A 15,983-nucleotide genomic window follows, 5' to 3' on the forward strand; every position below is an offset into this window, starting at 1 on the left:
GGCAAAGAGAATTTTGGGTGCACCCAATATTACGAGATAGACTGACACATGGAATGTTCGCGACGTTGTATCCAAAACTAAGACAAAATGAACCCAAGTTTTTTAATTCTTTTAAAATATCTATAAAATCATTTGACAATGGTTGGTCTCTTTTAGATTTCATCAATAAATAGATCAGTATCGAAATGATCGTTCTCCATTTCGGTCAACGTACGTCCACTTTACCCGAAAACGCGCGATCGAATGTACAACAAAATAGCAGCACGTGTATCTCAAAGCGCTCGGCTGACGCCCGCAAAACGTGCGTTTTAACAAAAATCTATCAACGCGCGCTTGGCCAAAAGCGCGCGTTTGAGTGTGTACGCCTATGTAGAACTCTTGGTTCTTTAAAACGCGCGTTTAAAAACGCCTAGTGTGTACACAGCCTTACTGACTACCTAGTTACGTATAAATACAGACGATAATTTAACAACACTGAGCGGCAGTTGCGATTTTGAGTCCCGCTCGGGCGGAGTATTTTTTTTCCATAAAAATCTAGTCCGCTAGTTCGATAATTCAGCAGATCGTCTGGCTTTAAAACTATTTTTGATTGGTCCCACATCTTCTTAATTTTTAAGCACGTATAAATGACCAAAAAAGTGAGAAAAGTGAGAAAATGACCTGAAAAGTGAGAAAAGTGAGGATACTTCAGAAAAGTGAGTACAAGTGAGAAAAGTGAGCGACTCCGAGGCCTGTCATTATGTTACAAAGCCTTTGAATTTATAAAAAATATTTAATTTTGGAAAGATTTTTAATTCTTTTCCAATTGTGTATAAGATATTATATGACTAGCAAACAATTTTTCTCATCTCTTTGAATGTATGCCAAGTTCAAGTACTATTTATGTTGATCAACTAGCAGCTAGGCAAGGCAATTTGCTATCCACTGTATAGTAATCTTCTTGGAATTTTGGAAGAAATTTCAATTGCACAAATAGAAGTTATTTGAATTTTTATTTTCTCACATAGACATTCCTCATTTTCAGAATGTACAATCAACACAAACAGAATTTCTCTGTTTTCTGTTTCCCACAATTGAAAAATATGCTTAATTACATTGATTAGAACATGAACTGAGGCACAAAAACAAATGGCATATGTATATATGCTTTTGGCAGTTTCAAAGAAAAAAAAATTGTGATGTAGATGTAACTTTTGTAAGATGTAAATTGTGATGTAGATGTAATTCGAAAATTGAAAAGCGAAATAGAAGCAGCAGGATTTTTAGCTCTGTTTTGGATTGAATTCTAATATTAAATATTAAGTGAAGTGACAAGTGTTATACAGTTTTTGAAATCGGAAGTCAAGAGGGTTCTATCGGTGTGTAGGTTTTTGAAATTGGATNATATAGCAGGGGTGGCCAACTTTTGTGTACGTAAGATCTACTTTTTATCTTAAAAATGTGTCGCGATTGACATGTTGTCGTAGGGATAGCCTAAGAATTGTAATTTATCAGCAAAATTTAATAAATTTATATTATTTTCACAAATTTTATTTATTTAATTTTTTCAATATCAAAATACTTATAGCTTTTAACATCAAATTTCATACAAAACGTATCTGTATTTTTTAAAAAATTGGGAAAAAATGCAATCATATACAAATAATCAAACTTTGAATTAAATTTCTGATTGTTTCAAATACAAGATAAAATTGGAATGATAGACTGAATAAGTAATATAAAACCTTCGACACCTTTTCTAGCAATTTCTTTAATTGAACAAAGTTCAATTAAAGAAATTGCCAGAAAAAGTGTCAAAGGTTTTATATTACTTATTTACAGAAGTTCTAGCTTCTGTGTACAGGACAGACTGAATGTTGTATTTGATTGCTGGTCAAATAAAAACAATAGATTCATAATGCAAAAGTGCTAAAATGTTATATTAACATTAAAAAAAGTTTGTTTTTGTAGCTAGAGGAAATGGAAAAATATTGATAGCTAAATCCTTATCTTGACAAAAAAAAAAAGAATGATATTTTTTATAGATAATTATAAAATTAAAATAGTTATATCTATATTCAAAATAGCTAAACTGAAACACAAGTAATGCTAAACATATTCAAATAACTCATAAAAAAAACTTTAGGGAGCATGTGACACCCTTAAATGCAAATTCCAGAATCTGAAAAAGGATAAATTTATTCATCAAATTAAATCAAAGCAAATCATGTAAAAAGAGAACTGAATTTTTCTCTGGACCATGTTAAATCAAAATCTTGTCAAAAAAAGTGTAAAAACAAAATCAAGAATAATTAGAATATTTACATTAACCAATAAAATAAACTCTTTAATAGCCGTATTCCTAAAAACAATGACATGATCAGCAAAAATACTTTTATTTTGTTTTATTGCTTCTTTTCTAATTTAATACTAGATATATAGGTACTGTACATAATATAAAATTAATTATTAAAGATGAGTGAATATCACTTTTCTCAAATTTAAATATTAATCAGATCTCAAATACACCGAATACTTAGTGAACTTAATTATATACTATTAACTAAATAAGTTATATTATTTATTATTTAATTTGGTTTATCTATTTTAATCTATACTACTGTATAAAGAGAGAATGTATTTTTTGTTTGTTCCAACTAACTGTGAAAACTAATGAACCAATTGTTACCAAATTTTAACTGTAGCATCTTTATGATCCCCAGAATGTTTACCACTAATCAAACCTACAGATTTTTTATTAATTAAATAAAACTGCAATGNAAAATTATTCTGTTATTGAAAGGGTTGAATTGGATTGATGAGATGAGTCAAGACAGTACGTAAGTGATCTTCTAAGAAGGGATGCCTCTCCTTGTCTGTCAAGGAGAGATTGCCTCTTAGGATGCGACTATGCAGACGCGAGCGAGCAAATTTTCCGAGCAAGCGAGAATATCTGGCAAGAAGAGGAGAGACGCGATGAATATCAAACCCTGTCAGATATATGCGACAACCAGAAATTCGCTCTCGCCAGCAATATTTCTCGCTTCTCGCTTGTGCATAGTTTTCCTTTGCAAGAATTATATCGCTCGCAACCTCTCGCTCGCTACTAAATTCATGTCTGCATAGTCACACCCTTAGGAGGACTTTCTATGGGAAACATGGAAACATAAACCTGCCCCCAAATTCAATAAATTTTAATGTGTGTAAAGTTTTCATTTATTGCATAATATACCTTAAACTTCTGTTTTAACATTTGTTTGATTCGGCATTATAAAAGACAACATTATTTTATTAATATAGCTAGCTGATAAAGCTGGAGAAATTAAACTTGGCATAAAATTTACATTAGCCAATGGCTAATTAGATTTATTTATTTCATTGTAAATTTTACACTGGATAGTATAGATTGTAGTTTGTTTACTTGTATTGAAACTGGTAAGTTTTTTTAAAGTTTTAAGTTTGGAATATAGCACCAAAAATCATTGAACAATTCAGAATAATAAAACAATTTATTTAGAACAAAAGCATATCTATATAGATTGTTTGAGAATTTTCTGTAAGGAAAAAATTAGAATATAGTTTATTGTTTTAAACAAAATTTGAATTATAAACATTACAAATATATAATATCAACAAACATATAAAATTATTGTAAAAAATAATGATTTTAATTATTAAATTTTATAATTTTTTAGAAAAAATTCAGCAGACAGTTAAATTGAATGCTTCAACTGTTGAAATTGAAGAAAGAGGTGTTAAACTTAGATTAACAGTTGTAGATACTCCTGGTTATGGGGATGCTATTGACAATACTGATTGGTAAATATATATTCAAAATGAATATATATAACAGATGGAAAGTATGGCAATCAGTCAAATAATAATTCCCAAAACTTTTACATTGATGGAGGCCAATATAGTAAATGAATTAATATAATACAATGTGTTTGAACAAAATATTTCAATTTTAGTTAATAAATTAGAAAAGAGATAATTGTAATTTATCAGCAAAATTTAATAAATTTATATTATTGACACACTTTTAATTTTATTAATTTTTTCAATATCAAAATACTTATAGCTTTTAACATCAAATGACAAACCAAAATTATTCTGTTATTGAAAGGGTTGAATTGGATTGATGAGATGAGTCAAGACAGTACGTAAGTGATCTTCTAAGAAGGGATGCCTCTCCTTGTCTGTCAAGGAGAGATTGCCTCTTAGGATGCGACTATGNATGGAGAAGACTTGTCCATGAAGTCACCAGGAGTCGACGACGACTCGATGGAACTTAACAACAAAAAGATGTAACTTGTTAAATCTAAAGTAATCCTCACATTTTCTAAATATTTTCCTGATAACTTTTAGATAACAGAAGTGCTGCATAAGTATTCCATAATAAATTGCAAGAGTGACAAATAATCCACTCTTAACACAACTGAACAATCAACTCATACTTTCAAATGGGTTCTTTTTTCCAGATAGCCTGCATAAAAATATGGTATTAAAATTATGACAAAGATTAAATATATTTCAGATTTAAAAAAAAAACAAGTCATGTAAAAAAACCTTTAAAAATATCAATATAAATGCATTTCATAAAATGTGTATGAAGAGTTTAATATTATACTTTAATAAACATATAACGAATTGTTATTACATCTTCAAACAAACTGTTTAAATAAAAATTAATAACAAAAAATTTTGTATTTATTGAAAAAAATCTTATATATAATTTTGACTTTCAAACAATATTTTGTAATAATTTAAAATAAAATCAATGCAATTTTAACCTCTGAAAGTGTTTTTAAATTAAACATATTATTATTAATCGTTAAATTTTACATTTGGAAATGAATGTGCCCTTAATATAATTTTAAAATGTTATAAAGAGTGGCCTGTAAGTTACTCTACTATTTAAAAAATGAATAAATTTTTGTTTATTAAAAATAAATAAATAAATAAATACAAATAATAAAGTACAAAAAATGAAAATTTTTTAACTATGGACGAATAAGGTGTCATGTAAATGACCCCCATTTTTATCTTCAAAAACATGAACTATTTCTACAGTATTTTCCAATGTCTGTCAACATGTCAATGTTAATTCCAATAACATGTCTCCAATGCTTGAATTTTTTTCCAAAAGTTAGGGGTTGTCAAATCAGGTGAGTATATGTATGTGAGGACCAGAAATTTAGTGTTTTAAACTATAATTTTTTTTAAATAAACTTTATAAAGACGGAACGAGAAAACAGAAAATTAAAAGAGAAAAAGGAAAACTAAAATCAATAAAAACCTTGATTCCCACGAGTTAGGTTCCTTGTTGAGATGAGTACATTTCTGTGTCACGATTGTGTCACCCGTCCCCTCATTGGACCAAGAAGATCGTCATCGCTGACGAAATCGGAGAAAAGTTCGAAAATGAGGACTTGATATAAAAGGGCCAGGCATGATGAGTAAGGGGGTGGAAGTTATTATTGGTATCTGTGTGTGCGCTCCGATCGTCTACCTCCCGCCGAGAATCCGAACCTCCTCCTCTTGGACAAGACTGGAAGACCTGAACTTAACTGAAATCTTTCTACTCACCTGGAAAGAACTGTTCACCTAAAAAGAACTGTTGGACCTTTTGTGCTGATTTTGCCTACAACCTAAGGTATTTATCCTGCCCGCGCACTATTGTACGTTCTCTCTCTCCGCGTAAAAGAAACGCGCACCCGATCGTTAATTTGGACTAAAAATTGAATAATAACTCATGTAGTTTATGTATCGTATTTTATTCGCTGATGTAAACTTAATTTAGAATATATATAAATAAACGGATTTTTATGTTTAAAACTTCTGGAGTGCAGTTTCTTCCGTTTGTCTCTCAGTTCTCCATTCCGGGTCCAATCCTCATACCTATCCGCTCGCGCGAACTTGTGGTCTCTGTATCGACCGAAGGATACAGTGGTGTCATCCTGACGAGGTATCGAAGAGATACCGACCCTATGGTCACATGTATGCTCTCTGCATTAGAACAATGGAGTACTGATGAATATAAATTCAATAATGTTTTGTTCATACCTCTATTGTAAACTTTTTTGTAATAAATTTCCAGGAAACAAATTTTCAAAACCTATAACTAAACTCTATATAATAGGAAAAAAATTCTAAATTTTTAAATGATAAAGCAACTTATGGTTATATAATACTTATCAAAGTAATAATTTAAATTTCCATTTTCTTCTTCTAAGATTTTATATATAATAATAAACCTTAAATACTTATCCCAAGATGCTGTTTTGTATGTATAGAATAAATGTTTTTGGAAATTTTTCTTCTTCATATTCAAATTTTAAATTACAAATCTTAATTATGTACAAAAAACCAAGCCCAAATTATACTAATTATCAAATGATAAAGCCAGATTAACTATTATATATATATATATAACTTGGCTATTAATTAAACAAATATTATACAATTTGAATTACAATAAAATTATGCCACCATCTTGTATTAAATTTAATAATTAGAAATTAATTAAGACTATTCTGGGAGAAAAGATCCATCTACAGATAAATTTGAACCCACAACTTTTGCTAACTGTGCAGATGTGTTGCTATTCACATTACTTCCATCTGATCTTTACTTTCAGACCAATTAATTTACAAGATATAACCATACAGATCACTGCAGGGCTCACACTGCATGGTGCCAAAATTACCACTTGGTAATATTTTTATTAAAGTGGCACAAAAATATAATACTGGCAATAAAAATTAATCCACTTATTTTTAACAGTCAGTGTGAAATTGAATCACAAATTGTACTTCAGGAAAACAGCAGAATGTCAATGTACAATGAAAGTTCCATGCACTACACACCTAGCAATGTCATGATGTAACATGACAAGTTTGAACAGGAAAGCAGGAAGTGACATTGAGAATGGAAAGCAGCTTTCATGCAAATGCTGTTCAGCATTTCCAGATTTGGGATTTTTTATCAACTGACAGAAAGTTTGGAGAATTTTTTTGGGATAGCTTTTTCACTTTAAACTTTTCTCAGTAGACTAATGCATAAAAATTTTGATAGGACAGAACCTGTGAAATACTATTTATGAAAATTATGATCAAATGTGTTATTTGAAATTATTAATTAAAAATTATTCCTTTTTCTAAGTGACATGTTACTTTTCTTTTCCAAACTCCAAACTGATAAGGCTACCAGCACCTACACCAATAAGTATGTAAAACTGATATACACTCAGATTCCTTAAATACTATGTCACACACCTTATATCTCTGAGAACCAACATTTATTGCTTTAACAAATGTTTTCAACATAATCAACAGGTCATCATCAAGTATTTTAAATTATCTGAAATGTTTTTATGGTGGTTCTATATTTGAACAATGAGAAATTCAAATTTATAAATGTTTGAACATGTCATCCAAATATCAAATATACCATAAATGTAACAGTGTAAATATGTGAAATTGAATGAATTAAAATAAAATACAAATATACTAACACAATGTACAGAATTATGTTGACAAAGTGCACGTTATGTATTAGATTTTACTGCATTATTTTTGATCATATATTCCCAGGCCGATAGTAATACTGTGACATCTTTGTAATTGAAACGTTTGCCAGTAAGACTAGATTTATATATTTCAAAGTTTTTTTAAAGTCATTGCTAAAGACAGTGAGTGCACTGATTTAACAATCCTAGCCTCATTCCATATGACAACAATCCTAGCCTCATTCCAATGGACATAGGACAGGTTGAAAATATAGGACAGGTTAAAATATTAGATTTTTATATTATAAAAATTTATAATTTTCTTAACTGATATTATAAACTTACAAGAAATATGTAAAATAAAACCATAATACCAAAAAATATTTGTTTAAAATTCAATTATATTCTTTAATTTTGAATATAACATTTAATAACATAATAAATGTATACTGTTACTTACAGGAATATAAGGATCTGCTAAAATATTAAGAAAATATTTATGGCCACCATCTCGAACAAGATCTGCTTGACAAGTCTAGAAATTTAATATATTGATCAGTTAATGATTATATTATAGAATAATTTATTAATATATTTAATTATTAATTAATTAAAGAATAATCTAAAAAATAATTCACATTTAAACTTACATTATCTACAGCAATAACTTTAGCCCAAACAAAGGCTAAAAGTGGACGAAGTTCTCTTGCTGAGCTTTGTAATAATTTCAACACATATGGAAATATTCCAACAGAAAGAGCCTAAATAAGTGATTTAACAGAAAATTTTAATTAAGTTTATAATCACAAGTTCTAATTAATAAAAACTGTAACAAACTAACAAGATTAACAGCCCATGGACCTAAATCAAGAAACCTTCCAAGTAACTCTAATGCTCTTAACCTGTGCACTTGACTGAGAAGAACCTAAATGAAAAATTAAATGTTTAAAATTATGTATATACATAATATATTTAAGCAAAAATTAAACTAATCAAATATAATTTTTCTTCACTTTACACAATGAATAAGTTTTTCAAAATCATTGCATAAATAAAAAGATGTAGCATGAAATAAACAATCAATAAAAAAAAAGGGGTATATTAGATTTTGAAAATTTTGAAATTCATTATTACTTTAATATACACCTTTTTTTCTGTTTTTGTATTTATCTAATGATTTTGAAAAACTTAACTACATGTTTCTTTATCTTAAAACAATAATCAATTTATAAACAGATTTCTGTTTTGTGATTACTTCTAATAACATATTATACATGCATTTTCAGATTTTAAATTAGAAAAGATGCAATAAAACAAACTCAGATTTTTTTTTATTTTAACATCTTCAGAAATAAAACTGTAAGGAACAATATTTATAATAAAAATACATCCAATTCTGTTTTTACATGGTAAATGTTTTCCTTAAGATTTGTATAAAAAGATACTGTCCATATGAAAAAATATAAACATCCAAACCCAACAGTTATATGTTAATAATTACTACCAAATTACTTAGTATTTAATTAATAAAAGTAGTAGTAATATAGTGCCTAATATATTTTGGCAATAGTTTGGCTTTACCATGTGAAAAACATGGAAGTTGGTTACAGATTTAAAAACTGGAAAAAAAATAATATAGTAAATGAATTAATATAATACAATGTGTTTGAACAAAATATTTCAATTTTAGTTAATAAATTAGAAAAGAGATAATTGTAATTTATCAGCAAAATTTAATAAATTTATATTATTTTCACAAATTTTATTTATTTAATTTTTTCAATATCAAAATACTTATAGCTTTTAACATCAAATTTCATACAAAACGTATCTGTATTTTTTAAAAAATTGGGAAAAAATGCAATCATATACAAATAATCAAACTTTGAATTAAATTTCTGATTGTTTCAAATACAAGATAAAATTGGAATGATAGACTGAATAAGTAATATAAAACCTTCGACACCTTTTCTAGCAATTTCTTTAATTGAACAAAGTTCAATTAAAGAAATTGCCAGAAAAAGTGTCAAAGGTTTTATATTACTTATTTACAGAAGTTCTAGCTTCTGTGTACAGGACAGACTGAATGTTGTATTTGATTGCTGGTCAAATAAAAACAATAGATTCATAATGCAAAAGTGCTAAAATGTTATATTAACATTAAAAAAAGTTTGTTTTTGTAGCTAGAGGAAATGGAAAAATATTGATAGCTAAATCCTTATCTTGACAAAAAAAAAGAATGATATTTTTTATAGATAATTATAAAATTAAAATAGTTATATCTATATTCAAAATAGCTAAACTGAAACACAAGTAATGCTAAACATATTCAAATAACTCATAAAAAAAACTTTAGGGAGCATGTGACACCCTTAAATGCAAATTCCAGAATCTGAAAAAGGATAAATTTATTCATCAAATTAAATCAAAGCAAATCATGTAAAAAGAGAACTGAATTTTTCTCTGGACCATGTTAAATCAAAATCTTGTCAAAAAAAGTGTAAAAACAAAATCAAGAATAATTAGAATATTTACATTAACCAATAAAATAAACTCTTTAATAGCCGTATTCCTAAAAACAATGACATGATCAGCAAAAATACTTTTATTTTGTTTTATTGCTTCTTTTCTAATTTAATACTAGATATATAGGTACTGTACATAATATAAAATTAATTATTAAAGATGAGTGAATATCACTTTTCTCAAATTTAAATATTAATCAGATCTCAAATACACCGAATACTTAGTGAACTTAATTATATACTATTAACTAAATAAGTTATATTATTTATTATTTAATTTGGTTTATCTATTTTAATCTATACTACTGTATAAAGAGAGAATGTATTTTTTGTTTGTTCCAACTAACTGTGAAAACTAATGAACCAATTGTTACCAAATTTTAACTGTAGCATCTTTATGATCCCCAGAATGTTTACCACTAATCAAACCTACAGATTTTTTATTAATTAAATAAAATTGCAATAGATTTCTGTCTTTTGTCTTGCTTCACTAGATGGCGACACATAAATTAGTACTTCCTGTCAAGACATTATCTCTAAGAAAAGTGTATTATTGAAGTTTACTATTATATTTGAATAACTGATATTAACTAATTATAATTTTGTGATGGCATCATGCTAGATGGCAGTACGTGTACATATGGCAGGTTTTCGAATCATTACATATTGTGTTCATGATTCGTTAGGCCTAGCTGTATTTGCATAAGTTTTATTTATTTGTTTGAGTGAAGATTATGCCTACTCAAAAATGACAAATCCCTGGTGCAAAAAACTCTGAAGTGCTTTCATTTATGACACTCTTAGATTATTCATCATCAGCTAATACTGGGTCTATAGATAAAGTATGTAGGCATTGCAGTGCTCTGAAATGGAAGAATGAATCACAGGGAATTTGCTGCTCTTCTGGCAAAGTTAAACTGTATGTTGTACTTGCCTCCAAACTTTTTCTATCACTATTAAATGAGACTCATCCTGACACTAAACATTTTTTAAAGCACAATAGGGCCTTCCAAATGACAAGTTTCAGTGCCACTGAAATACTTGAAAGAAATTTCATGCCAACATTCAAAATTAAAGGGCAGATTTCATTTAATAGTATACCATTAATCCCAACAAACTACCCATGTAACAACTAACTAACATTTACGAATGTAAATGCCTACAATTTCCAGTTGGTCTATGCTTTGCAATGACCATTAACAAGTCTTAAGGCCAAAGCCTGAGAGTTGTGGGACTTGACCTGGAATACAGTTGCTTTTCACATCTCCAACTCTATGTTGCATGCTCACATGTTAGTAGGTGCAAATCTGTTCATTTGTGCTTCTGATGATAAAACACAAAATGTTGTATATTGGGAAGTTATTCAATAAGTTTATCTAGAAAATATTCCACATCTTTAATAAGAATATAATGAATCTGTTTGTAAGAGAATTGTGTTACAGATTGTAACACAATTCTCTGCAGATATACTCTTTAGGTAAGTAAATATAATTTTACCAAATAAATATCTCCCATTAACAATGGGTAACACAGCTAATAATAAAGTAAAACAAAGAGTACAAAGAAAAACAATTTTACAAAATATTAAGAAATGAAACTTCAAACTTTTAATTTTGACTTTGAGTTTTAAAGTTGCTTTTATTAGGTATTCTTATCTCAACTACAATAGAATAACAAACAATTGTTCTTATTCTTACCTACTGCAGATTTTTATTTAAGAAATCAAAAATTTTCAGAATCTAGTCTGCTGCTTTTCTTGTCACAAATAAAATTAGAGGTGCTGAAGTAAGTGATACAAGGGAAATATCATTGACACAAAAAATTAAAATTTGTTTGAACTTCAAATGTTCTAAGAACATTTATGATGGGTAAATATGGTTTATTGCGGGAATGGGCAACCTTTATCTATGTAAGGGCTGCATTTCAAAACTTTTACATTGATGGAGGCCACATACAATAGAAGAGGGGGGAAGTCAGTAAATCACAATTATTTATTCATATATAGCAGGGGTGGCCAACTTTTGTGTACGTAAGATCTACTTTTTATCTTAAAAATGTGTCGCGATTGACATGTTGTCGTAGGGATAGCCTAAGTGGCGAGGGGATGGTGTGAAATACATACTATGTTTAGATAGGTAAGAAAAGCCACAATTTAACTTAAAACCTGAAGAAAAGGTACTTACATTGTAAACAGAAGAAAAATTGAATCTCAACATTGTCACTTTCAAGGACAATCACTTCACCCTTCCTCTTTCTACCGTGTCCCGACCACTCTCTCTGTCGCTCTTCCCACCTTTTTTTTTTGTTTTTTTTTTTTTGTTTTACGATCATTTGTCTACATTTCTTATTCCCCTTTTACAACTGTACGCAAATGAATAGCACATGGACCGACAAAACCGCATCTGAGGGAAAACGCGGTGGTCCAATATCACTACATTTGCGTTTGCGCATTACGTTCGGTTACAAGTGTAACACATTAATTCAAGACATTGCGAGCGATCGACCAAAATTGGCTTCGTGATCGACCAGTCGATCACGATCAACTTGTTGGCCACCCCTGATATATAGCATAGATATACTTAATTTAGCTTCTGGAACGTTTCAATTAGTTTTGATGTGTCTGTTAGCTGGTGTTTTGTTTTAATTTCTACTAAATTTGTTGCAGAAAAACTATTCGCATACACAAGTTGTAGAAAATAACGTCAGAATTTTTGCCGCATACTTCCTTAAGCTAGGAAATTGATATATTTATTCATATTTTATGCAACATGGGCCGCAAAAAATATTACTGTGGGCCACATGCAGCCCAAGTGCGTTGGGGGTTGCCCATCCCTGGTTTATTGGACCATCTGCAATACAATTCTTGTACTATACATCTGTTAATAAAAGGCACAGATTGTTTCATATATCTAGACCAGACAATGAGTGGTACTTGTTAGAGTTATGGAAGTTTCAAAAAGTTCAAGAGCTCCATTTTTAGTAGCACACAAGTGACCATGTCACAGATTCATCAAACAATTTGTTTCCTTCACTAAGTAAATAGAATGATCTTTGCTATTGCACATTTTTACAGCATGGCCAAAATACATGAAATAAGCTGTACTTATTAATTATTTGAATATTTTTAATTTTTGAGTTGGCCTTCCTTTGATTACTTCTGGATCTACCATTGTGTACATATGGCATGACAGTGCAGGTATTCATACTATATTCAAATTTATTTTTTATCATGTGAGATTCTGAACACCCCCTTTATTAATTGCAAATTTATGTCAAATCCATAAATGTTAGAAATATTATTTCTAATTTTAAATGAAAGAATTTTAAGTTAAAAACAAAGGAAACTGGTAAAATTCACTTCCTTCTCAATGGAAGTACTACATCCTTTTTGTTTTCCTTATCTTCACAAATTTTGAATCATATACAGTCCAGTTACCCCTCTATAAACCCCCACTCTTCCTAAACACGTGGGAATAATACAATTCTCTCATTGGAGAAAATCATCAAAAAAGGGGATTCTTTAGTATCATTCGGGGGTACGCCACGAAATTCCATAGGAGAAGGATGTATTCCATACCTGCTCCTCACGGCCAACACCCATAACTAATTCCCAAGTTCATACAAAGTTTGTTATTTAAAGTTCCTGAGTAGAAGAAAATGTTTATTGAAGTGCCGCTGAAGAATTAACCAAAGATAAGAACATTCGCAGTGATCTGGAAATTAAGAAGAATATAGAAGAATATATTTTGAGGTAGTATGATTTCAAATGAAATGTGATCTCTCTCTCTTCACAAAATTATAGATATATATAGAAGGGTCAAATTTGTATATTTTGTTGTCTTATTAAATTATCAATATTTTTATCTTTAAGTAAAGTCTCATAATGTCTGAATCAAAATATTTCATCCTCTCCATATTGATTCGTGAACACGTGTTAATCCGCATGTAAAATAACTGATTAACTGGTGTCTAGGTCCTGACATTGGATAGAGACTTTACAGTCTATATCTTTTTTACAAAAGCCCTCCTTAAAAGTTCTTGAGATAAAACTAATCCCTCCACACTCAATTTCTTTGACTAGAAAAGCCATTCTTTTAGACAACCTGAGGGCTATTCAAACGGATAGCTGCCAAATAAGTGGTACAAAAGTCTTAACTACTCCGTATCCCTGGCTAGCCCCTCACAATCATCATAATGTTTGAGATCTTAAATTGCAAATAGTATTTGTCCATCTTTATTGATTATATGTAACATGCATATAACAATGTCTTATACCAATGAACTAATTTATGGTTTTTGATTTCTGAATTAATATACAGAAATCAAAAACCATAAATTTTATATTAATAAAATTTTGATTTATTTATTTGAAGAATAGAGTTACACTTTTTGAATAAAATATAATTAATATACACTTTCTAAAATATATAGAAATAATACCTGTAATACTATAGGAAGCTGTTCAGGAGTACCATGATTTTCTGTACAAAAAGTTAACCAAACTTGAAAAGCAGTTAACTGTTCAGCAAAAAATGAACTGTGATGAAATGAAATTCCATCTTCCAAAATCTTTGGTAATTGAGATAAACATAAATCAACAGCAAGGTCCCATGCATTCCTATAAATATTTGAAGATTTTTAAAATGTCTTATGTAAATTGAAAGCAAGCATATTAATTCATTCCAGAAAAGTATACTTATTTTAATATATACAGTAGAACCTCGATTATCCGGACTGATTGGGGATGAAGGTAGTCCGGATAAGGAAAAATCTGGATAATCGAAACAAATACTTTAATTTGTCTTTTATTGATAATACAACACGTTTTCTTTTCGATGACATATTGATAATGTTAAAAGTAAATACTGTATTTAAATCGTGATCAAATTTTCAAGAAACAAACGTTCGTATTGAATTTGGACTACTACTAACCAACGCTAACAGCCTACCTATTGTTTAAAAGGCCCTCTGGTGGCGCAAGAAGACGGATTTTATAAAATAAAAAGCAGTTGAAACTGCATTCTTATGAATAAAAATTTGACAAACTATTTATCGTTTTATGACGAGTAAAGTTTTTTCGTCGTGTTTGCAGTTTTAAGTAATGCATAAACCTTCGAGGCATGAGGCCTTTGGACTATGAGGCATAGGCGGTGGCCCACGTCGTCCATGCCTTACGCCGCCCTTGGTCATAGAAATGATGTAATTTGAATATAAAATATTTATAAATACGTATGTCAAGTTTTTATTACTACGTAAAATATATTTAAGAGTTTACGACACTGTGCTGGGTGAGACGTCGTTGAAACAAAAAAAGTTATGCATTCCATCACGTACATAAACAGTGTCGTAATTCACCAAGTGCAAATCAGCAAATTCGTAAAATTTTTGTTTATTTTGAACAATAATCAAAAATCCGGATAATGGAGGTTCTACTGTTTATATATATATATATATTTTCCATTTCCAGGGTCAAAACTATGTATTCCCATTGAAAAAAACAGACTTGGCTTCCAAATGACCTTAAAGGTCAAGGTCAATGTCACATATGAGGTCATTAATTGATTGGCCCCTCGATATCCTACAACTTTTGTTTGTACAATAAATACACCCTATATATATATATATATATAGGGTGTATTTATTGAAATATTGAGACATTGAAATAACTTAATTGGATCTCATTATTTTGGAAAAAGGTACAAACAAAAGTTGTAGGATATCGAGGGGCCAATCAATTAATGACCTCATATGTGACATTGACCTTGACCTTTAAGGTCATTTGGAAGCCAAGTCTGTTTTTTTCAATGGGAATACATAGTTTTGACCCTGGAAATGGAAAGAGCAGAAAATTTCACAACCAGAGGTCCTTTGACTTTATTGTCTAGTTCAAAGGTCAAGATTATTTTAAGGTTAAAACAAGTAAAATGGCAAAACCGTATTTGGGACAAGACTATGTCTTGGAGACAGAA

At 29.4% G+C, this 15,983-nt stretch overlaps 1 protein-coding gene across 1 annotated transcript in view; it reads right to left on the reverse strand.

Annotated features, from left to right (window-relative positions):
• The window catches only part of LOC111634668 (regulatory-associated protein of mTOR-like), an 85,051-nt gene that overhangs the window by 17,678 nt on the left and 51,390 nt on the right, over nucleotides 1-15,983 (reverse strand). The window contains exons 9-12 of the mRNA XM_023379502.1: nucleotides 14,455-14,632; nucleotides 8,331-8,414; nucleotides 8,140-8,250; nucleotides 7,950-8,024 (exon numbers count right to left, since the gene is read on the reverse strand). Coding sequence (XP_023235270.1) covers nucleotides 7,950-8,024; nucleotides 8,140-8,250; nucleotides 8,331-8,414; nucleotides 14,455-14,632 — 448 coding nt within the window. The remainder of the gene's footprint in view (nucleotides 1-7,949; nucleotides 8,025-8,139; nucleotides 8,251-8,330; nucleotides 8,415-14,454; nucleotides 14,633-15,983) is intronic.

The sequence above is a fragment of the Centruroides sculpturatus genome, unplaced genomic scaffold (assembly GCF_000671375.1).
Source record: "Centruroides sculpturatus isolate CEXI.00-Female unplaced genomic scaffold, Cexi_2.0 scaffold921, whole genome shotgun sequence".
NCBI classification, from domain to species: domain Eukaryota; kingdom Metazoa; phylum Arthropoda; class Arachnida; order Scorpiones; family Buthidae; genus Centruroides; species Centruroides sculpturatus.